Genomic DNA, 23305 nt, shown 5'->3' on the forward strand with positions numbered 1-23305 from the left:
TTGGCCACTGCAGGCCCCTGCCCAGCCTTACAGAGGTCTTTTGGTATTCAGAAATGCCAGTGTCTCCTGGAGAGTCCTCGGAGATTCTCTCAGGCCTGGCATGGAGGGGAGGGGACGGGAGGGAGGGAGGGAGGAAGGAAGGAAGGAGAGGTTACTTTGCTGAGCTCCCTCTGTCTTCCTAAGCTCACATATCTGCATGCACAGAGGGCAGGGCTTATTAAAAACTGAAGTCTTTGGAGGTAGTCAGACCTGGTTTCCAGGCCTTCCTTACTAGGAGAACTTGTATCAGTTAATTTACCTCCCTCCATTTCCAGAAGGTTCTGCCAACTGACAGGAAGGATCTGGAAGGAAAAATGGGGTCAATGGTCCTTACCTCAGAGAATGGCTGTGAGGATATGTATTCTGTGCTAATCTATGGGTAAATCAACTATCCTGAGCCTTTGAGTAATCCTAGAAAGCAGATACCAGTGTTTGACACATGAGGAAACTGAGGCACAGAGAGGTTACATTTTTTGGCCCAGTTAAATTGTAGATCTGGGGTTCAAACCCGGGCACCTGGCTCCCAAGCCCATGCTTTTAACCCCTGTCCTGTGTCAAGAACCTGGTGCCATGCCTGGCACACAGGAGGTGTTCAGCACAGATGAGTCTGCCTGTTAACCCCACTTGGGCAACATAGGTTCAGCCCCTTAGGCATGGCAGGATCTGAAAGAGAAAACAGAACCTTGATCATGAGAAATCAGTCACCCAAAACTCTTCCCAGCTGCTCTCAGACAGCTCTTCTCTCCAACCACCTAGAAATTCCGGAAGTTGGTGATCCCCAGTGCTGATCTGAAAATGAGGGGCAAGCTTGGGGCAGGCCCACGGACGGTGATGGTTAATGACTGTGACACCAAACTCAAGGGCGATGGGACCATTGCAGCCATCACAGAAAAGGAGACGCACTTCTGAGTGTCCACCCACCACCTCGGATGCCTCTGCTTCCTTCTCCTTCCCGTGTGTATAAATGAATACCTGAAAAACGTACTTCACCTAATGATAGAGGCTTGCTCCTTTTGCACAGGACTTATTAACAAGTTAATTTTAAGGTGGCCGTGTACACTCTGGTTTAAAGTCACATTCCCCTCCTCGCTTGCCCCCAATCATCTTGTAAGTAACATTTCGAAGAGTTAATACTGTACAGGGACTAGCAGAATCTTCTTGTGCTAGGACGGTTTTAACCAGTGTTTTCTAGAAGAAATGTATCATATCGTCAAATTTTTATACTCAGGCTGTGAACAGGTGGGGTAGGAGTGATTCCTGTCCTCCTCTGTCAGCCTTTTAACCAGTCAGTCCATGTCCCCTGTTTGTCCCTGACCTTTGCTGCTCTCCCTCCTCCACATCCCCAGGGGTGGGGGGCTTTTCCTTCAAACCCTTCCTTTCCCATCCCCAACCTCTTAGCAGTGAAGTGGGTTTGCAGACAGCAAGGCTATGTCAGAGAAGAAAAAGTTCCACCGGACTCAGGACTCCGGGGTTGCAGGCACACATCCACCCTGAGCCTACTAGGTGACCTTGGGCACTCCCTTGCACTCCCTGGGCCTCAGTTCCCCTGTCTCCTAAATGGGAGGGTAGGATCAGGTGATCCCGAGGCCTTTCTGGGCCTGGCGGCATCTCTTGGAGATTCTCATTGCATGCCTCGCTGGCTTGCAGACCTGCCGTTCATCTTGGGCTCTTCTGAAGACTCTCAGGCAGTCTCCTTGCACCCACCCTCCACCTGCTTATTTTAAATCAGGTTTATCATGGGAACAGTGTGGTGGTGATGTGTGTTTTCCCCAAAACTCAAGTTTGTTTTCATCCATGAGCGGTCCGTTCTCTGGAGATCAGCCAGGTCCTGGCCCCATGTCAGGCCCTCCTGCTCCGTCTGCTCTAGCCCTCAGCTCTGCCCCATCCTCCCCGGAGCTGGCTCGAGTTGCCTGGGGGCTGGTTTTGGGACTTAGGAAGCAGCCTCTATTGTGCTTGCGGTTGTTTGTCCTGCCGCTGTCCCCGCCAGGATCAGCACTGCAGGATCTTCCACCGGCCTCCTAGGACAAGGAGCTACAGAGGGCCTGGGGCCTGGGGCCTGGTGTCATCCTCTGGCTCCGTCTTCATGCCCCTACCATGTCTTCTCTGGTGGTCCCAGGCAGGCCCTCCTCTCTTCCCCCAGTCCTGATACCCCTCGGATTCCTCCACATCCCTGTCACCAGCAGAACCTTGGAGCGTTCATGGAAGCTTCTTCCCTACCCTTTTTGGGGGAGCCATTCCACCTGCTTCCCTCCCAGGGAAACTGGGCTCCCTGTCCGTCCTCGGTGCAGGCCTGGGGTCGGGGGGAGGCAGGCTCACTGCAGGCCTCTCTGGCTGGCCTCTCTTTCTTTTTTCTTTAACTGCATTTGACATGAAGCCTCTGCCTTGGGTTCTGAGTTGTTCGGGGACAGGGAAGATGCATTCTTGATTCCTTATGTCCCTAATTTCATTTGGTGGAAATGCAAGCTTTGTCCAAACTAGGGCTCAAGTTTCCTGTAATGAACCTGTGTTTGATTCGCCCCAAAGTTACCAAACTCCCAGCTTCTGTGCTCTGGGCGCCCCACTCTGAGCCTGAGTTTGCTGGGAGAGATGTCCAGCACCGCCCAGGCAGGCGGGACTCCTGGTTCTGGTCCCCCTTTTGCCCACACAGCCCAGGCCTGCCCTGCCTCTCCCTGAGCTCTTAGATCTGGTCGACCCAGGAAACAGACCCAGGAAGATCAGGGCTCAGCTGAGCCACCTGCTCGCGTCCCTTGTAGTCTGCTCTTCTCCCAACACGTTCTGGGGAGGGCATCTCCCCGCTGCTGCTGCTGCTGCTGCTGGTTCTCCCCCCACAGGCTCTCACCGATGCACAGCCCCCAGCCTCTCCTGGCACGCACTGCGTTGTACATACCTGCAGCACTTAACCTTTCACTCACTTAACATCACTAACGGGGCAGGGTGGAGGGAGGGCCTTTGTTCTTTGTTCTTTGTTTTTTGTAATTTCCTACTAGTGTTTGGGTAACTTTGGGGTGGGTGGGGAGGGAAATGTGGGGGCCGGGGAAACATCATTGTGAAGACTTTTTTGATATTCATTAGAAACAATACATCCTTTCTGAGATATTTACAGTATTATTAAAAATGATAAAGGTTGTACTGTTTTGCATAATGAACATTTTTATTGGGTACTCAAAGGGCACACAATTGTCTGCTTACTCATTTTTAAAAATTAAAGGAATGAATGAACTATAAGCAAAGTGGTATTCATTTCTTCCTGTTTCTTGTTACCACGATATTTCTGCAAAAGCATCTTGACTCCTTGTTTGGAGGTTGCAGTCTCAACTGGGGATTACAAGTTAGAAACACTCTGGTGTTTCAGGAGCTCACACTTCCTTTCATGTGTGCTAAGTGCTTTACAAGTTATCTATTTAATCCTCACAACAACCCCATAAAGTAGGCACTTCCCCTACTTTGTTTATATATTACTTGCCCCACATTACAGATATGGGAAAGGCACAGAGAAGTCAAGTCACTTGCCCAGAGTCACATAGCTAGTAAACAGCAGGACCAGAAAGAGAAGTCAGGTCTGTCTGACCTCAAAATCCAGTCTCTTAATCACTGTGCCTTACTGTGTCTTGTGCTGCAAAGCCCCAAAGTAGGTGATAGCCACTTCACAATAGCAACAACCACAGCTGACACAGAGCTCATGCACCAGTCCTCATAGGCAGACCTGCATGTCGGGGGCGGGGTGCAATGGAGAGAAAGAGATGGGGATTTGGAGCATGCAGCCCAGTTTTGGCTCTAGGCTCTGCCCCTGCCAGCCTGTTTGCTCATCTCTGAGGATCCTGTGAGCTCCGAGGGTGAGGGATAAAACTCTGGGTTCACACTGGCTATTATTATCCTGAATAAATTGTTCTTAAGCTCTAAATCTTTGATATTCTCAGACTTAGACAAAATCTCTAAATTTGTGTCTGAGGTTTCCAAAGAGTGGCTCGATACCACAGAGCGTGTCTTGTCCGGACAGTTCATGATACAGTAAGATCACCTGCACACAGTGTGTTCATTCTTGTCTAGTCTACTCTTTGGCTTAAAATCCCTGATCTTGTGATCCACCTGAACCTGTCTTGGCTTCTCACCCTCTCTGAGGTGGTAACATATGCTCATAGGGGAAGCATCCCACAAAGTTCGAGAATTCAGAAATCTTTGTGATTCTCCAGAGGGTCCCTGAATACTTCATAACTTCATAGAGCCACAGGGACTGGTGCAGTCACCTGTCTCCTGACACCATTCCCTCCTTGTGTCTGAAAGTGTATTGTGGTAAGCAGCTGTCAACAGCAAGACTTGAAGAGGCTGGGTCATGGAAATGTGGGTCTCCCTGTTCCCAGGATATCTCATCTGCAGACTCTTAAGCTTACCGAGTTGGTAGCATGAAGCATTAATTTACCCAGTGAACCCTGCAGGCTGCAGTGTGTACTAGCGATCCCTGTTGGCAAAGCCTGACTGCGGCTTAGCTCTATTAGGTACTGCAAATAACCAGAGGAGAGGAGAGCTCTAGAAATGAAGTCAAAGGTTACTTTAGACCTAAGAAATTCTTTCTCTGCAATGGGGGAGAGGCTCAAGCACCAAAGAACTGGCACTTTCTCCTGAGAGCTGCAAATCTTGGAAAATAGGGTCAAGTATTCAGCTAGGATTTGGGATATTGAGACAAATGGAAAGGCCCCTTTCCTTCAGTGTTCCTGCTCTTCTTAGTCAAGAGGACAGATGTCCACACTCCTCTGGATGGGGGTAAGTGCATGGGGAGAAGCTGTTCTGCCTTCCTGTTCCCAGCTCTCTCCAGTTTGAGCTCTGCAGTGTGGCACTTTGCAAGTCTGCCCACTTCTCTGGGCCTCAGTTTAGCTATAGGTAGAATGGTAAGGAAATGAGACCCAGAGAGGGAACGTGGCTGGTTCAGGATTCCCCTAGCAGTCCTCTGCACCCCTGCTGCCTACTCAGCCCCATGCTCCATCTCGGGCTGTTAAAAAGCCCTTTGCCTGGGCACCTCTTTACTCATAAGGGAGCAAAGTCAGCCTTTGTTGCCGACTCCTGGCCTCCTCTGCCTCTCTCTTGAATAAGGTCCACTTTATGGGGCATACTTGGAGAAGTAATGCATGCAGTGCTCTCAGAGCTTCCAGGCTAGGTGAAGTGTCAGAACCACCCCCATAAGAAACTACAGGGCAGAATGTACCAGGAACCAGGAACTTAGGGGGTGCCAGGGGTAGCAATAAGAACTGCTTCTTGAACACCTACTGTGTTCCAGGTGTCATGCCTGCATTACCTCATAAGAGCCTCACAACAAATCTAAAGGTAAGTGTTATTAATCTTATTTTTCATATAAAGGAACTAAGGTTTAGAGACTAAATAAACTGCCCAAAGAGATATATATATTCTAGAAGGTGGAGGAGCTGGGTAGGATCTGGTTTGCTGGGTCTAAATAGAGCTCACATACCCAACCACCTAACCAAGGATGTGGGACTTGAGATGCACCTTGAGGGGTGGGGAGAGTTCACCAGGAAGGGAAGAGAACTTGAGATGAGGGAACAGCCCAAGCAAAAGTAGAGACAGAAAAATATCTTTGGAGGAAGAAGGTGGAAATCAAAGTCCTCCCCATCCCTGGTCTACTTTTTTAACCCCTTGTGCAACTTTACCTGCTATGAGTCTGGGTGGCCCCTCCCCAATCACTTGAATAGAGCAAGGGGATTAGGTAATGCCATGCTCACCGGGGATGGCACCTGGTGCAGGTCTTGGCACAAAGGAGGTGCTCCATGGGGCCGCAGCTTCAATGAACAAGTGCCTAGCTTGCCCGAGAGTGGAGAGCCAGGGGAAAGGTAATAAATAAGCATTGAAGACTTACTCAGTATTGGATATCAGGCTGGGCCCTTTCATGTGTTACCTTGCCCTCCATCACCTTGTGGGTTGACGTGGTGTTCACATTCTACCAATGAGAAAACAGGCTGAGAGAAGCAGAGTCTGCTTCCCAGGGCCCCAGAGCTGGCTGGTGGCTGAGCGGGGGTATCAGCACCAGGAGTGTCTGGTTCTAAGGCCCATGCACTTCCCACAGTGCCACCAGAGCCATCAGCATTGTTGGATCACTCAGGGCCATGGAGCAGTGGGTGGTGGTGGAGGCCATGTAGGGAAAGCCTTCAGGAGCCTTGAAACACCTTCGTTGACACTAGAGAACCTTGGAGGCCTTCATAGTTCCCTAGAGGTGATATCTGCCACTAGAGTGCACTAAGATGGACAAGGGGATGTTTGAGGCCGATGAGAGGCACTGAGGGTGGAAAGGACTTTTGGGACCCCTAGAGCTCTGAGAGGTGAAAAGGTCTTGATCTCATAAAATTATGTGAAGCCTCAGTGGGTGATGGGGTCCTTGGGAGTTGTGGTGAGTTGAGCTCACTAGAGGGTGGGTATGAGTGTTGTAGGGGATCATTCGGAAAAATGAAGGGTCATCAGGGAGCACTTCAGAGTCAGAGGGTCATTGAGAGTTATAAAACCCAGCCAGCATGGCTCAGCGGTTCAACTCTGGGTCAGGGCACATGCTGGGGTGGTGGGCTCAGTCCCCAGAAGGGGGCATGCAGGAGGCATCCAATCGATGTTTCTCACTCATCATTGATGTTTCTATATATCCATCTCCCTTCCTCTTCCTGAAATCAATAAAAACATTTTTCAAAAAGAGTTATAAAAAGTATTAGGGCCTTGGTCATTATTGGGGGCATTGGAGCCATCCAGAGTTCTAGGGGGTCCTTGGGTCACCTTGGGGGAAGTGTGACTGAAGAGCACCCTGCAGAATGCAGTCTTGAGGAAAGAGAAGGAGGTAAGGAGGGTGCTTGGAAATGCTTTCAGAGGTGGGGGCACAGACAATGGAACTGACATGAATGTGAATGAAGAGGGGGGTGCCCAGCCAGAATTGCAAACCACGAGACACAGCGGGCGAGTTGGGCCAGGGCCAAGGACTTCATGACCTTCACCCATTGAGACTGGAGCAGACTTGGCTCTTTTGGAGACCACCCACCTGCATGTGTCAGACCAATTCTAGCCAACACTTGGCTTTTCTTATTCTCCCAGGAATTATCTCAGCCTTCCTTTTGAGTCTCTTTCCAAATCCAGCCGTTTCCAGAGTGAAAAGGGTTTTGTAGCCTGGTCTGAGCTGGAGTTTGGGCCCCCTCAGAGAAGGATGACTTAGGAGAAGCCCAGCAGAGGGGCTGGGCCTGATCTGTGGGAGCCCCTGGTCAGATGGTGGACGGAGGGGTCAGAGGAAACAGTAGAGCAAAGGCAAGTATCATTTATTGATCACCTAAAGTATCACTTGTTGAGTACCTATCATGCACCTGGGATAGGGTCAAGTAATAACCTCAAAACAACCCCTGTAGCTGTGATTTGTTCCCATTTTGCAAATGTGGAAACAGACCTGGAGAGGTAGGTGCAGGAATTTGCCCAACGTCACAGACTGAGCTGAAATTCAAAGCCCGGTCTATCACACCCAGAGTCCTTGGTTTTTTCCATCTATACCAGGCAGGTTGGATCGGATCTCTAGCAGGGAAGAATGAGCCCCCACCCCCACCCCCACCCCTCCCTTTATCACTACCTTCCTACCCAGTCAGACAGGCTCTGGTGGCAGCAAGTCAGCCACGAGGTGGCGCTGTTGCTAAACCCAAGCCTCCGCCCCTTGGTCCCTGCTGGGACCAGAGAGGTCAGAACTGGAGCTAACAAGGGAGGTTGAAACTAGAGGGTCCAGAGGCCCTACTCTGGGTGCCCAGGTGAGGGACAAAGAGGCGACCCTTGACAAAAAGACACAATGCATTCTTCTCACCCAGTCCCATCCCTAGCTCCTGTTTACAGCTCTACCCCAACAACCAGACACACCTTCATTCAGTTCTCACCTCCCCCCTCACTTTTATATTCCCAAAAATAAATCAATAAAGGTACTTTTAAAATCCTCTCCTTACCACCAAGAGGTTGGTTATTGACTATGTGGTCTTAAGCAAGTGACATCTGCTCTTCAGTTTCCTCATCTGTGCAGATGGCCAGAATAAGCCCCTTCTGGCAGGGACTTTGAGGGGATTAAATGAGGCAATGCTGTGCCTAAGCATCCGGTGCATAGAATGTGGTTTTTATTACATGTCACTCTTCTCAGAACAAGAGGCATAGGGCCCCAGCCAGTGTCAGGAGACCTGTGTCCTAGTTCTGAATTATCTCTATGCCTTGGACAAAATAACTTTGCCTCCCTGGACCTGTTTCCTCATCTGTAAATGGGGCTAATCACAGGAACTCTCTTTTGGTTATTCTGGGGGTTAAATGAGATAGTGGCAATATGGTATTTGTTTTATAGAGCTCCAAATTAACAGGAAAGGTGATTATTAAACTATTCTTACAAAAAATATCCAGGAGGTGTGGTTAGACGAATATGCACAGGGCAGCCTCTCAGGGTCTGACCAGGCATGTGGGACAGGCTATGGGTTTTTCTCTGACCGTGTACCAGCAATGACACAGACCCCATCAGCCAGACTCTGCCTTGGTACCTGCCCTGCCTCCCTCCAGTCTCTACCTTCCACCATCTGCCTTGGAGTCCTGCCCTCAATCCATTTGGACACAAAAATCTAGAACAAAGAAGAGAAGGCCAAATGCTGAGATGTAGATGGTGATTATCTCGGAGTGGTAAGGTTTGGGCTGATTTCTATTTTTTTCCCTTTTTTGTATACCATCTAATTTTTCTTTACAAAAGAACATCTATTGCTTTTATATTCCAAAAAATAAAATCAATAAAGCTATTTTTAAAATCCTCTCCTTACCACTGAGGGGTTGTTGCAAATGAAGGCTTGCAGGGAATGAAAAATGATTCTCATATGGTTGGAAGGAATGGCTGGAGGCAGAAGGGAAGGAGGTGCTGCCGCTTCAAACATCCCCGCAGCGCCCTGGCTCCAGCCTCCCCTGGGGGATCTGGGCACCCCAGGAGCTGAGCTCAGGATGAGGGCATGGCAAATGGAGCAGGACCCCTCATCTGGGCCGTGTCATTCTCCGCAGCATTAATGGGTGTTCCAGCAGCTTCGAGTTTGTCGCAGGGAGCTTGCCGCAGCTGTTTGAGGAGGGAAGGAAGCAAACATGCAAGGCAGGCACACTTTGTGGAGAGCTGAGTCTCTGCTGATGACTGCCACCCGTTTATCTCACCAACCCCCATCCCCACACATGCCCATCGAGGGAGCTGGGATTATTAGTCCAACTTACAGATGCCTAAACTAAGGTCTGTGCTTGTATATCTGACTGCCTTCTGGATATAATTTTTGGGTGTCTGTTGGGGCATCTCCAACTCCTACTCCCACCAGCCTGTTCTTCTTTATTGCAATAAATGACACCATCATCCAACCACTTCTTCGTTCAGCAAACACTGATGGAGCACTCATTATGACCCTGCCCTCACGGAGGGGAATGAGACAGTACACATTTTAAAAAGTAAAAATATATAACAGAAGATAATAAGTAATCTGGCTTAAAAATAAAGCCGGCAGAGGTATAGAGAGGACCAGGGAGTATCGGGTGGGGTTGAACTTTTAAACAGGATGGGCAGGGAAGGCCTCACTGAGAAGACGAGGGAGGGAGCCTGTGCCTGCCTGGAGAAGAGCATTCCAGGCAGAGGAAACAGCATGTGCAAAGGCCCTGGGGTGAAAGATTATCTGCAGTGGTGCCAGAACAGGAGTCCAGGATGATGGAAACAAAGTGAGGAAGGGGAGAGTGTAGAAGGTGAGGTAAAAGACATGATGGGCAGATCACGAAGGGCCTGGTAGGAGTTGGGGAGGGGACTGGTGTAAATGTGAGATGAGGGACCACAGGAGGGTTTTGAGCAGAAGAGGGACATAACCCAATTTCTGTTGTAGTAAGACCCCTCTGGCTGCTGTGGGAGGGTTGGGTGGAAGCAGGGAGACCAGTGAGGAGGCTGCTGAAATCCAGGCAAGAGAAGATGGGTCTGGACAAGAGAGAGAGAAGGGGAGAAATGATCAGGTTCTGGACATATTTGGAAGGTAGACTGACAGGATTTACTGGTGAATCAGAGGTGGGGTATGAGTGGAGTCAAGGATGACTGGGGTGTGAGGCCAGCTGATCCAGTGAGAAGTTCTCACTCTATCAATCAATGAGTCTCCTAGGTTCTTCCTCCAGGAAACCTCTCAAATCCACCCACTTTTCTCCATCCCAGCCACTGGCCTGGACCATCCGCTATCACCTGGACCTCTACTGTGACTCTGCCTGGGCTGTCTGCCCCCCTCTCCTCCAGCGGGTTCCCCTCTTGTGTTTAGGCATTTCACACCTGTTAGTGCTCCTGGATGGGTGGACCTGAGCCAGAGAACTTCCCACCTCACTCCCCGACTGCTCCCAAGGAGCTTGCCTTCTGCCTGAGAGTTTCCACTCCAAAAGGAAATCAGGGGCCACTGGTACCAACAGAAGAGGAATTGATGCTGGGTCACTGAAAACGCACAGTCTGTCACTCAGCCATACCACCTGCCAGGACCAGCTTTGTCATAACCAAGCATCATTCAGAGGAGAGGAGGGTGGCAGCCCCAGGGTTGCCAGGGAAGGCTTCCCGAAGGCAGTTGGCCTTTGAAGAAGCTCGGAGCTTAGTGATTTCAAGTAGGGGCTCTGGCATTTCACAGATGTGGATTTGAATGCTGACTCCACCACTTACACTACCTGGGTGACCTTGAGAAAGTCCCTTCACCTTTTTGAGCCTCCATTTGTGTCATCTGCAAATTGAGAACAATAATCTTCAGGCCTTGAGATATTTGCAAGACCTGGGAGTCCCATTAGGGTGTTGGCTTAATCTAGGATAATGTCTCCTAAGGTCCCATAAAAGGACTAGGCACAAGCTTTGGAGTCAGAGAGACTAGATTCTCATCAGAGCTCAGTCACTTAACCAGCCCAGTGACCTAGGTCAGAGCCCCCATCTCTCTGAGCCTCCATCCCCTCCCCTGCAAAATGGAGCCCACTTCTCACAAAAGAAGCAGCTGGTCTTAGGTGCCCAGCACATAGTAGGTGCCCAGCCAAGGTGCTAAAGAGTTTGGACTTCACCTGGAGGCAGCTGGACCCACTGTCTGAATGCCCCCCTTCCTGGCCTGGGGCAGCTGCAGTCCCAACGGCGCGTTTTTATCTCCAAGCCGCAGTGGGCTCCGCAGAGCTCGCAGTCCCTGGGAGGACAAAGAGCTGTTGTTCCCATGGATCTAAAATTGCCTCCCTCTGATTGCCGCTATACAAACCCAGGCGGCTGCGCGCTTCCCCCATCCAGTTGGGTCTATTTCAAGAACACGCTGATTAGCACTGATTGCGCCTTGATTATGGCGAGCCCATCACCCAGCCTCCTCCCCAGGCTCCACGGGGAGTACATGCTCCCACTCCAACCACAGCTCCCACTGGCACCCAGGGGCCAGCAGACCCACGCGCGTACGGCACACTGGGGCAGGGGTCCTCATTCTGCCTCTGCCGCCAGTGGGATCTGGGCAGGTCACCTCCCCTCTCCCAGCCTCTATTTCCTCCAAAGCAAAATTCTTCTGTGCTCAAGAAGGGACCCAAGAAAATAGTGCCTGGTGTAGTGTGGCTGTAGGCATTGTGATAGGTCATGATGGGGAAGGGCATGGTTTGGGCCAGGGGAAGCAACTCTTCAAAACATCCCATCACACACACGCATTGCATGTGCACACATATGCACACACACAAACGTGTATACATAGACACACACAGACTCATAGAGGTGGCTCCTGCCTCTGCTTGTACTTGAGGCTGACCTTGGTGGAGTGGGATTGAAATTTTATCCTCAGAGCTTCCCAGTTGCCTTGGGCACATTATCACGTGCAAATACCACGGCCATCTTTTGAGGCACGTATTTTGTGCCCATGCGCAGGTGAGGACCCTGAGGCTAATGCGGGTGGTGTGACTTGCCCAGCATCAACCAACAGCCATCCTCGACAGTCATCTATCAGTCTGAGGAAGCGGAATGGTTGCCTGGAAACTGCTGGGGCTCATCTGAGTGTCCAGTGTCCAGCTGGCCGTGTGAAGTTTGGAGCCAGCAACCTTCTCTTCCCTCAACTTCTTTCTCTCCCATTCCCCAGACTCAGACCCCACCCCCCAGATCTGCCTCACGATGGCTGCTGGGAAGGGTGAAGTCCCTTCTAGGGCAAAGCCTGTGCTTCCCACCACCCTGTAGCCTGCGCAGGGTTCTTCACCGGCTTGAAGGGAAACCACGAATGGGAATAGTGGATCAGCCATCTAATGCAGTTATTTCTACTCTGCTAGTCCTGTGTGATCTCAGGAAAGGTATTCCCCCACCCAGAGCCTGTTTCTTCCTCTGTAAAATGGGGGTTGACCCAGGGTGCCCCAAACACCAGGCCATTGTCCATGGTGGATGGGCTGATTACAGGAATAACCTGAAAAAACATTTTAAAAATAAAGATCTGGACCCCAACCTTAGAGATCTAAAATCAATAGGCCTGGGGTGGGCCTAGGAATTAGTGTTTTAAGACACTGTCCAGGTGAGGGTCGGTGGTTTTGTCTGACATCAGTCAGTTCTGCCCCCAGACTCCATCACACCACCAACCCAACCCTGTCCATTCACAAGATCTATCTGCCCTCTCGAATGGGCCTCCAATTCACCCAGTTCTCTGCATCCCCCTACTCCCTGCCTCCAGTCCAAGCTCTGACCATTGTGTGCCTGGACCAGCGCAGACCTTCCTCCCTGGACGCCCTGCTGCCACTCTTGCCCCCTTTGGCCCATTTTCTGTTTTTCCCTGCAGATGAGTGCACTTAATCAAGTTGTGTCCAGAACAAATTCTTCAGCGGTGTGATTTTTCACTCATCTCTCTCTCTCTCTCTTTTTTTTTTTGCCTCCCAAAGACCCCACCTCCTAATACCATCACGCAGGTCTGCCTCTGCTTTGTTTATTCATTGTGTTTTTTGCTTTTTTTAGATTCCACATATGTTAGATGATACAGTTTATGTCTTTCTCTGTCTGACTTATTTCACTTACACAATACCCTCTGGATCCATCCATGTTGTCACAAACAGCAAGATTTCATTCTTTTTATGGCTGAGTAATATTCCATTACATATATATACCACATCTTCTTCACACATTCATCTACCAGTGGACATCTAGTTTGCTTCCATATCTAGGTTATTGCTAGTAATGCTGAAATGAACATTGGGTGCATATATCTTTTCAAATTAGTGCTTTTTATTTCTTCGCATAAATACCTAGAAGTGGAATTGCTGAATTGTATGGCAGCTCTATTTTTAATTTTTTGAGGAATCTCCATACTGTTTTCCAGAGTGGCTACACCAATTTACAATCCCACCAACATCCTTGTCAGCACTCATTTGTTGATTTATTGATGGTAGTCATTCTGACAGTGTGAGGTGATATCTCATTGTGGTTTTGATTTGCATTTCCCTGATGATTAGTGATGCCGAGCATCTTTTCATATGTCTTTTGGCCATCTCTATGTCCTCTTGGAAAAAATGCCTACTCTGGTCCTCTGCCCATTTTTAAAATCAGATTGGGGTTTTTTTTCCATGTCACCTTGTATGAGTTCTTTATATATTTTGGATATTAACCCCTTATTGGATATATCATTTGCGAATATCTTCTCCCACTCAGTAGGATGTCTTTTCATTTTGTTGATGGTTTTTTCAATGATCCATTTTCTGCACAGCACATTGAAGGATCTTGAAGTGCAAATATGAACACCACTACTCCTCCCCCTGTGCCACATCTTAAACCATCAATGGCTGCCCATTGTTCCAGGGATAAAGTCTAAACTTCACTCTGTGACTAATAAGACCCTGCATGGCCTGGCTCCTATCTCCTCTCCAGACTCATTTTATACCACCAATTTCCCTCTCTGAAGTCCCCTTTCAGATATCAGATATCTACCTACTATGTGCCTGCCCACCAGAGGGCCTTTGTATTACTGTTCTCTTTTCTTGGACACCTTTTCTCCCTTTTTCTTCCAGTTAATTCTTGTGCACTCATTACAAAGAGCTCAAACCTCACTTCCTGGAACTCTCCTAGGAGGGACTGAGCTGTCCTTAGGGTAGTAAGTTCTTCATGCAGAGCGGAATGCAAGAAGATTTTACATATCCACTTGAAAGGAGGTCGGGGAGGGGATGTCTGCTTTGGTCGAAGCCTTAGATCCTTCTTCCTACCGAGGAGAGCCTGTAGCTTCTAGGACAAGGGATCCCTGTCCTCCTGGGTAGGGAGTCAAGGAGCAGTGGAGACCTGGCCCTGGTCCCCAGAATCCCAGACGGCCTAAGCAAAGGCCTATTGGCAGCAGCAGGGACTTCAGAGCTGTGACAAAGAGACTGGAATTCTCATTAGACTTTCCATTTGGCCCCTGGTCTTGGGTAGAGTTGGGAAGTGGAACAACCCACCTGGACTCCTGGTTGGGGGACAGTGGCCACCCTGAGGGATTTCTGAGGAGCGTGCAGATCAGCTCTCTCCTCCCCTCTGCTGCTCCGACACCCTTCTCTCTCCAGCATCCCCCATCCCCTTTCCTGCCCTCTTCTTCTGTTTCTCTTCAGTGTCTTCACTCCCTCCCCCCATCCTCCCCGCTCCCATCTTCCTCTCCTCTTTATTCCTTTCCACCCCCACTCCACAGGCTCTGTCTCCTCTGCACACTCCCGTTGCCTCCTCTTCCCTTCCCTTCTTTTCCCACCCCTTCCTGTCTGACACCTGGTTCCTGTTTGTCTCCCTCTCTGCAACACCAACCCCCTTCCCACTCCCATCTGCTTTCCAGACCCAGGACCTCTGTTCACCCCGCCCGAGGTCCTAGGGAGTGGGCAGGTGGCAGCCCAGACCGGGATGTTCAGCAAGTGGTCTAAGGAAATGACCTCCCTGTGGTCAGAACAAGCAGGAAATTGACCTGCAGCCCTGCGCTGTTACCCACAGATTTTAAAGCCCCCTAGACCACTGTTAGGGGCTGGGCTCCAATGTCACCATCCTGAGGAAGGAGAAGAGGAGGGAAACACATGCCCTCAGAAGTCCTCCCCTGATGTCCTTGCGTAGAGCAGAGTGGCCTCGAGGGCAAAGAGGGAGCCAAGGCTGTGGTGGGAGGAGGGCACAGAGCAAAGAGGGATCTAAAGGTGGCCTTACCAGGTCAAGGTTCAAGGGCACAGGCTCTGGAGTCACAGAAGCCTGGGTTCAAATCCTGGCTCTGTCCCTTTCTGTCTGTGTGACCCTGAGTTAGTCACCTGACCTCCCTAGGCCTCAGTTTCCCATCTGTGAAGTGGAGACAAAGCTAGTTCCTGCTAGTTTGTTGTGAGAATTTCATAAACTAATAATCTATGCAGAATGCTTAGCACCAGGCCTCCCACACATTGGGTTCTCGATATCTTTAATAGGTGGCTAGGGACTGACCTTGGTCCCAAGCTTGACATCTACACTGGAAGTAGGGGAGTTAACGTCTGAGCCAGTCTCTGAGTTTCTAGAAGAGCCCTCAGAAGAAGGACTCCCTTCAGACCCATAGTCTTCGTAATCCTCCCAATGCCCTGGCAGGTGGGGACGATTTACTCCAGTGTCACACACAGAGAAATGGATCTCAGGAAGGTGAAGCCATGTGCCTCAAGTCTACAAAATGTCTATCAAGGCCAGGGCTTGAGCTCAGCCCCTCAAGATCTCCCTCCATTACCTGGCACTGGGCTCTAGCTCTGGGGACCCTCATGGGGCTGGCTCAGGGTCTCCAAAGCCCATGCCTGGGATGTGGGAGATAAGCTGATATACTCCCAGATTCTGGGATTCTGGGATTCTGGGACCCCTCCAAGCCCCACCCACCCCCTGTTGCTAGGCAACAGCTGCTCATGGCTGAGGATCCCGGCAGAGGTTGAGCAGAGGGAGGCTGAGCAGCTGGTTTTGTCTTTCACAAAGAGTCTGGTGGAAGCTGTTCCCAGGCCAAGCCCAGAGAAAATCAGCCTCAGAGACTTGATCAAGGCCATTAGAGAGGACAGTTAACACATCCTGGCACCAAACTGTCAAAGCTGGCATGACCCTTAGAAAGTCAGCTCATAAAGAGCACGTGCACCATAACGGTCAATTCCTGAGCCAACGCAGACATTGCTAATCAATGACCACACTCCTTCCCGCAGAGCCCAGCCTTAGCCTCATGATTCTCAGCACAGAGGTCAGGCAGTTCTAACAATGGATCAGAGCTGGCATGCAAGATAAACCTATTTGTTATCTCTCATCTGCTTCAATCCTCTCATTTTACAGATGGAGAAACTGAGGCAGGGTGAGATGCACATGTAGTCTGGGATTCAGATAACCTCAGGTCTTAGCTCTGTGCTTAGTGTGACTGTGGGCAAACCCCTTCACCTCTCTGAACCCCAGACTCTCTGTGTGTAGGAAGGGTTTGATGATAGCAAGCCCTCCCTACAAAATTAAATGGGGCAAAATGGGGCAGTGGGTGCAAGCACTCCCCAGGGTGCCAGGCACAGAGGTGACACTCGAGGAATTTTTGACCCCTTCCTTTCTTTCTTGTCTCCTCTGGTGCTTGGCAGTAGCAAGGCTGAAACTCTGGCACCCTCAGGACACACCTTCCTCAGCTCTCCAGCCACTCCATGCCTGGTGGCAGGTGTTTGCCTAACAAATGGATTTAAATATGAGGGGATGAGGGTGGGGTCAGAATTAGAGCTCACCACGTCCTTGGTGTGGCTGGAGGAGGAGGGAAAAGATGGTCACCCATGGGCAGGTGTCAGGCTGAGGAGGGGGAATGGTTGCCTGGCAACTGCTGGGGCCCACCTGAGTGTCCGGCAGGCTGGGAGGTTTGGAGCCGGCAACTTTCTCTCCTCTCAACTTCTTTCTCTCCCATTCCCCAGACTCGGACCCCACCCCCAGCTCTGCCTCATGATGGCTGCTGGGAGAGGACCTTCCAAGGGCTCCCCTCTCCATACACCACACACATACACACATGCACACACACGTGCTGATTTCCCTGCAGAGCTGCTTGCTTTCTCCCCTTGAAATGTTTCCATTGTCTTCTCGATCTTCTCATCTCAACCATGGCCTTCCCATTCTGGACCGAGCCAAGGAACATAGCAGGTTCTGTTGGCAGCAACCACGAGGGCCCCCGGGAGTGGGCCAAAGGGGCGGTCCTGTGGACTCTCAGTGGCTGGGAGAAGGTGAGCAGCCATGGGGACCAGCATCAGGATCCTCAGTGATCAACTCTACTGGAGCCCAGGGCTTGGTGGACTTGCCCCATCTGCAGAGAGGGGCCCAAGGCCTCACGGGGGAGGTAGAGGCTCCCTGACCCTGGCTTAGTGACCTTCTCTGCCTGCACTGGCTCTCGCTGCTCCTAACTTGGATGAAGGACTGTCTCAGCCTTTGTGTGTCTGTTCTGATGGGCTTGGGCACTCTCACCAGAACCACTCTTTCCCAGATTTCTTTTTACATTTCGTTAAAGTCGTCTTTTCACTACGATTATGTCAGTCTCTTTTGTCTTCCATTTGCAAAGAATCCAGAAGTGGCAGTCAGCCAGGACCAGGAGTGAAGACATCGGTTGAAGCACAGGTTGGAGATTGTTTGTTAACCATTCAGTACCTCACTAACAAAATTTTACGGAGCACCTACTATGAGCCAGCTACCATGCTAGACACATGCTTCTTGCTGCGTGGAGTATATATACTAATAAATCCATCAGTAAATAAATAAAATGATGATAATGATGTGTGCTTGGAAGGGGCCAAGGGCCTGAGGCTGAATCTTAAGGCTGTGGTGGGTTGCTTCTGACATGGTGGTCAAGAAAGGCCACTCTGAAAGGGACTCAGTGGGAGAAAGAGCCAGCGAGGCACAGTGGAAAGAACATCATCACAGGAGAAAGGAAACAGCCAGTGTAAACCCCCAGGTGTGTGTGAAGGACAGAGGGAGGCCGAGCCACCGGAGGGTGGTGAGTGAGGAGAGACGGCAGGGTGGAGGTTAGACTGGTGGCAGGACTGGTGATGAGTCTAGGGTAGCCTGCAGGGAGCAGGGCCATGGGGGAGAAGCGTGAACAAGGATGAGCCAATTTCTGTTTTGAGCAAAGGGAGGCCGCTGCTGTGATTTGTTGAGGGCCTACTATGTGCCAAATCCAAATGCCTCATCATGCTGGTGTGGGGAGCCCATGACTGCCACCCCCCCAACCCCAGCCCTGAGACTGAGTCTTATGGCCAGATGGGGACTCAGATGGTGGCTCAGGGCATCAGCTACAGAAACTTCCCCTCCTTGCTGCTTTCACTTGACCGCAGCCCCCATTCCCTATATGTGGGCCCCAGGTAGAGACTCCAGTCTGAGGTGCACCTGTTGGGATTGAACCTGAAGAGCTTGCAAGAGGTCTGGCACTTAGAGAAAATTCCCTCATGGTCCAGGGAATTCCACCACTTTGTTCCCGGGTCTCCCAATCTGGGGAATTCAACCCAGGCAAGGACAGATGGACACTGGTCTCCTGTCACTAAGACCTCCAGCTAGACCTTACCTTTCACATTCAGATTGGCTCCCTCCTTGAAATGGGGCTCCCAATTCCACTAGAAAATTCAGGTTTCTAGGACCCATTCCTGGTTTGCCAGTTCAGTATCTCCCAGGGAATTCTGGACTTTTTAATAAGTTTCTTTGTGACTGGGAACCATTTCTCTGGAATAAGGACCTGGTGAGCCTCAGTGTAGGACAGAGGGAAAATCTGGGACCCTGGAAGCAGAAAACCCCAGGCTTAAATCCTAGTAGACCTACTATGTGACCCTGAGCAAGTGGCTGAACCTCTCTGAACCTCCCTTTCCCCATCTATAATGGGGAAATTGAATATAACTGTGGTCCCTCCTTCCACTGCAAGGATTCTTTACAAGGAATGTCAAGTTCCTGGCACATAGTGGCTGCGTAACCAGTGGCAGAGTTTTTCACAGCTGCCTTTGAGGTATGTCCTTCTTGTGAATGTTTAGATAGAAACTGTCCGCCTTTAGGGCTCCCCAAATGATTTCCCAGGGCCCGCTGAGTCGCCCTCTTGTTCCTGTTCAGATGGGTATGCTGAAATCTCTCAGGCAGGTCTCCTTGGTGCTGAGAGCACCAGACACGTGCTTTTCCCAGCAGAGGCAGAGAGAAGGATTGTCCCAGAGTCCCTGGCTCCCCTGGGGAGGAGGCCGGCCCACTCACCCAGTACTGCTGGGCAGGGGAGGAGGGGCCTGAGGAAGGCTTAGAGAGAGGAAATGAGCCCTAAAGTAGGTCAGCACTGCCCTGGACACTAACCCATTTCCACTCCCTCCTGCTCACAGACCCGCTGGCCCTGGGACTGTCATCCTGCATTCACTCCTCTCCTGCTGGCGACTTTGACCCGTTTTTATCTCTTGCCAGCATAGGGAGAGGGAGGTTTGAACAACTTGAGCACAGACCATGGGGTCTGCAGGGAAGGTCTTGTGGTTCATGCTAAGCATTCTAGGAGGGTTTGTTCCCATGTGTCAACTTTATTTGGAGTGAGGATTCCAGGGGTCTGGGTGGGGCACTATCAAGGTCAAAATAATACAGGCTTTAGAGTATCCAGATGTGGGTTATAAAACCAACTCCTCCACTTCTGGGCCATGTGGTCTTGTCTAATTAGCTTTATTTTTTCTGAGCCTCTGTTTCTTCATCCATAAAACTGGCTGTTGCAAAGGTTAAATGAGATGATGCCTATAAAAATCCTTACTGGGGGCTTGTGGAGAGGAATGCTCCATGAACAGCAGCTGTGATTCCAGTGTAGCAGAGGCTACAAGGCCAGGTTTAGGGATAAGTCAGACCTGGGATGGAAACCTGGTTCTGCCCCAGCAGTTGTGTGATTTAGGACAAGTCCTTAACTTCTCTCAGCCTCTGTTTCTTCATCTGTAAAATGGAGACACTCACCTCCCAGGTCTGTGAGGATCACATGCAATGATGTTTGTAGCAGAGCCTGGTGCAGTGAAAGCTCTCAGCCAGTGATAGCTAATACTAACGATAGTCAGGAATCAGTGTGAAGCTCTCAACCACGTTTTCTGAGCACTTCTCTGCATGCACAGCTCTGGGGTCTAGCAGGGACTCAGAGGTAGAGCTTGCTGACAAATGGGCAATCCCAATGCTTAGCCCAATTCCTTTGCTCTCCAGAGGGGTCTGAGGAAGGGTGATGGATCCCAAGTGACCCAGGTAGGGAGGAAGCCAGGTGCCCCAGATTGCCATGCTGCCTCCCTCAATGACCCTTGACCCCTGCCCACCAGGAGTGGGCCTTGAGCCTCCAGGGAACAATGCATTCAGAAGCAGTCAGCGGGTACTTGTGCTTGGCCAGCTTCCTGGCTATCAGTGACCTCACAACTCTCCTGCCACAGCTGCTGGAAATCAAGCTGCAGAGGCCACTTGATCTGGGCAGCTTTCTTGGCAGCTCTTGTGCCCATACTTCCAGGATGTGAGATAAAGCTCTGCCAAGACCAGGTCTTGGTGAGCAGCCAGAGGCAGAGCAAAGAGCCTGGAGGGGTCTGCAGAGAGTCCTGCAGGCTGTGAGGGTCAGGGGAGCCCCTTCCTTTCCTGCACTTGCGCTGGTGACATGCTCTGCCTAAAAGCCCTCTCAGGAAATGACCTCAGCCAGTTGTTGGCCACATGCTGGGGAGGTAGAAATATTCCAGAATTCCTCCAGGAGGGTCAGGATTTGGAGTATCCTAGGAGAGTAATCAGAGACTCAGACTTGGGACCCAGGCTTGTATCCAATCTTTGCCATTTACTACTTGTGCCTCAGTTTTCTCATCTGTACAATGGAAACAACACCTCACAGGGTGGCTGGGAGATTTAAATGAGTTCATATGTACAGTGATGAGAACAGGGCTTGGCACATAGCAAAACCTTAGTAAGTGTTATCTGGTATTATTACCATAGTGAGCAATCCTGCCAGGGGCAGGGAGTACAGACAGGTGAATTATCAAGGAGTTATTTACAGGAAGCCTGTGTAGATGGCAGATGGGTTTTGGTGCCTGAAATGCATTTGACAACTCTGATTCCGACTCCCCTGCTCTTGACCCTTCTGATTTCAGCACAGCTCCCTGTGTAGGCTCTTTCTCACTCTGCTCAAGCACATGTTCGAGCCTTTGCCTAAATGTGGGGGTGCCCATGGAGTTTACTGGGGCTTCATGCATGTGCGCCTAGAGAAGTACAATGGAGTCGGCACCCTGCTCCGGGAAACCCTTGACAAATAAAGGACCTGCATCCACCACTCACAAGCTTTGGAAAAGGACCCTGATGTCTTTGAGTGTTGGTATGCTCATCTGTAAAATGGAGCTAATGATTCCTACTTCTCAGGATTCTAGTGGATGTCAGAGGTGGGGGAAGAATGCATGCAAAGTGCTTTTAGTCGTACCTGGCATAGAGGAAGTGGTTGTAAATGAGGGTGTGATTACAAATAAGATGACACAGAAGGAGCTGAGACTATGGGTCCGGACTTCTCTCCCCTCTCCCTCGTTCCTGCACCTTTGGTGGCACTGGTCAGCCCCTTGCCTTTGGCAACCTAAGGGGGAAGGCAGAATTCCTGGAGGCCTTATCCTTGCCCTTCCCCAAGTGCACTCACTGCTCAAAAGCAGAACCTTGGGGAAGGCAGTTAGGATCACACGAGCCCCCCTCCTCAGCCTCTCAGAGACAAAAATAAAATGTGTAACTGACAGAAGCATTATGGAACTGTCAAAGGTATATGAAATCCCTCCCGTGAATTATTAATAAGTCACTGGCCTAACTATTCAGTGACAGTATAAAAATGACAAAAATGTTTATCAAAGCACAAATAATTTTTTTAAAGAAAAAATGTGAACTGTGGGAATGGTTGCCAATGAGATTTCCAGAACCAAATTCCAAAGGTGTGTAACGTTTCAGGACCATGGAAAGCGACACCAGGCACTTCTGATCTGGAGAGCAGCAGCCTCAGCCCTCTGGATCTCCACTCCAGTGGCTTCCAGCTCCAGACTTTGCCGAAACCACAGTCAAAACTGGTGACCCCACCAGCTGCAGCCTCTTCTCCCTAGACTCCAGCTCTCTGTGGAAATCACTGAGTCCAGTGACCCCATCACTACTGGAGAGGTTGGGGGTGCACCCTGAATTGTATTACTCCGAACAATTCAGGTAACTAATCAGCACTATGATTCTGGCAGCTGTGATTGCTAATGGAGTTAGAAACTGTCAAACTGAAGGTAATAATTGTCTCTTTTTTTAAAAAGTAGTTAATTAGCATAATCAGGGCATAAATGGGCCAATATTCCTAACCCAACGTAGGAGATGAATATGAATTATGGTGCCTTCAGTGTCTCAGGTAGAGATATCAACAGCAGCCAGGAGTTGGGGGTCACCAGCTCAGAAGGAAAAAAATAAGTGAGCAGAAAATGTGTGTGTATTCAGGGGTGTTGCTGTGTGAGTGTTCCCAAGAGATATTACTTTATGTAAAATGCACCCATTTTCAAGGCAGCAGTGCCCGTCTTGGTATTTTTCCAATTCACTCTCTGATGGGTATTTACTGAGCACCTGCTGGGAAGGCAGCTAGAATTTGTTCTTGCCCCCCCCCAACAAAAAAAATTGAAGTTCATACTGCATGTTCCCCATCCCCCAACCCTCAACCCCTTCCCACTCCCAAAGAAGTTTGATCTCTGTGTTTCAAGGTAAGGTGAGGGATCATTCTAAGTTATACATGTCTGGTAATTGTCCCTATGGGGCTCAGAATTGAAAAGAAATCATCTTTCTCATTTCTCAAATCATGGCAGGCAATGGCTGCCTGAGCTGTGCGCCCTGCCAATGGGTATGTACAGGGAGAGTAGGGACATGTATGAAATGATATCGGAAACACAAACAGACTCATATATCACTTCCCAAAGGCTTAGTGTTTTCCAAGACTATGTATACATGTATTTACCCCTCCCCACAACATTCTGGGGTAGTTACCATTATCGCCCCCAATTGAGAGATGAAGAAACTGAGGCACAAAATGGTTAAATAATTTGCCCAAAGTCACCCTGCTAGTGAGTTCCAGACTCAGGATTTGCCAGCAGACAGCCTAAATCCAGAGTTCATGCTCTTAGATCTCAATCGAATATAGGAGAGTTATGCTTGATGAAGTCAAACATCCATAACACAGGGCGGCAGGAGCAGAAGGGAAGCAAATTATACTCAGCACCTCGTATGTGGAAGGCACTGAGCTGGGTACTGAGGCCACCAAGGGAACCAATATCCAATCCCTACAACCAAGGAACCTTCAGGCTGAAGCCAAGAGGGACTGATGCATACAGCAGTGGGCTC

The 23305-nt window shown here is 50.1% G+C and overlaps 1 protein-coding gene across 2 annotated transcripts in view; it reads left to right on the forward strand.

Moving 5' to 3' along the window:
• The window catches only part of SLC6A11 (solute carrier family 6 member 11), a 106983-nt gene extending 103721 nt beyond the window's left edge, over nt 1–3262 (forward strand). For both annotated transcript variants that reach the window (XM_081159322.1, XM_081159323.1), the window contains one exon: nt 796–3262. In XM_081159322.1, the coding sequence (XP_081015448.1) occupies nt 796–948 (153 nt within the window). In that variant the 3' untranslated portion in view covers nt 949–3262. The remainder of the gene's footprint in view (nt 1–795) is intronic.
• Nucleotides 3263–23305: the final 20043 nt, after the last annotated feature.

This window comes from Miniopterus schreibersii, assembly GCF_964146895.1.
Source record: "Miniopterus schreibersii genome assembly, chromosome: 15".
Classification (NCBI taxonomy): domain Eukaryota; kingdom Metazoa; phylum Chordata; class Mammalia; order Chiroptera; family Miniopteridae; genus Miniopterus; species Miniopterus schreibersii.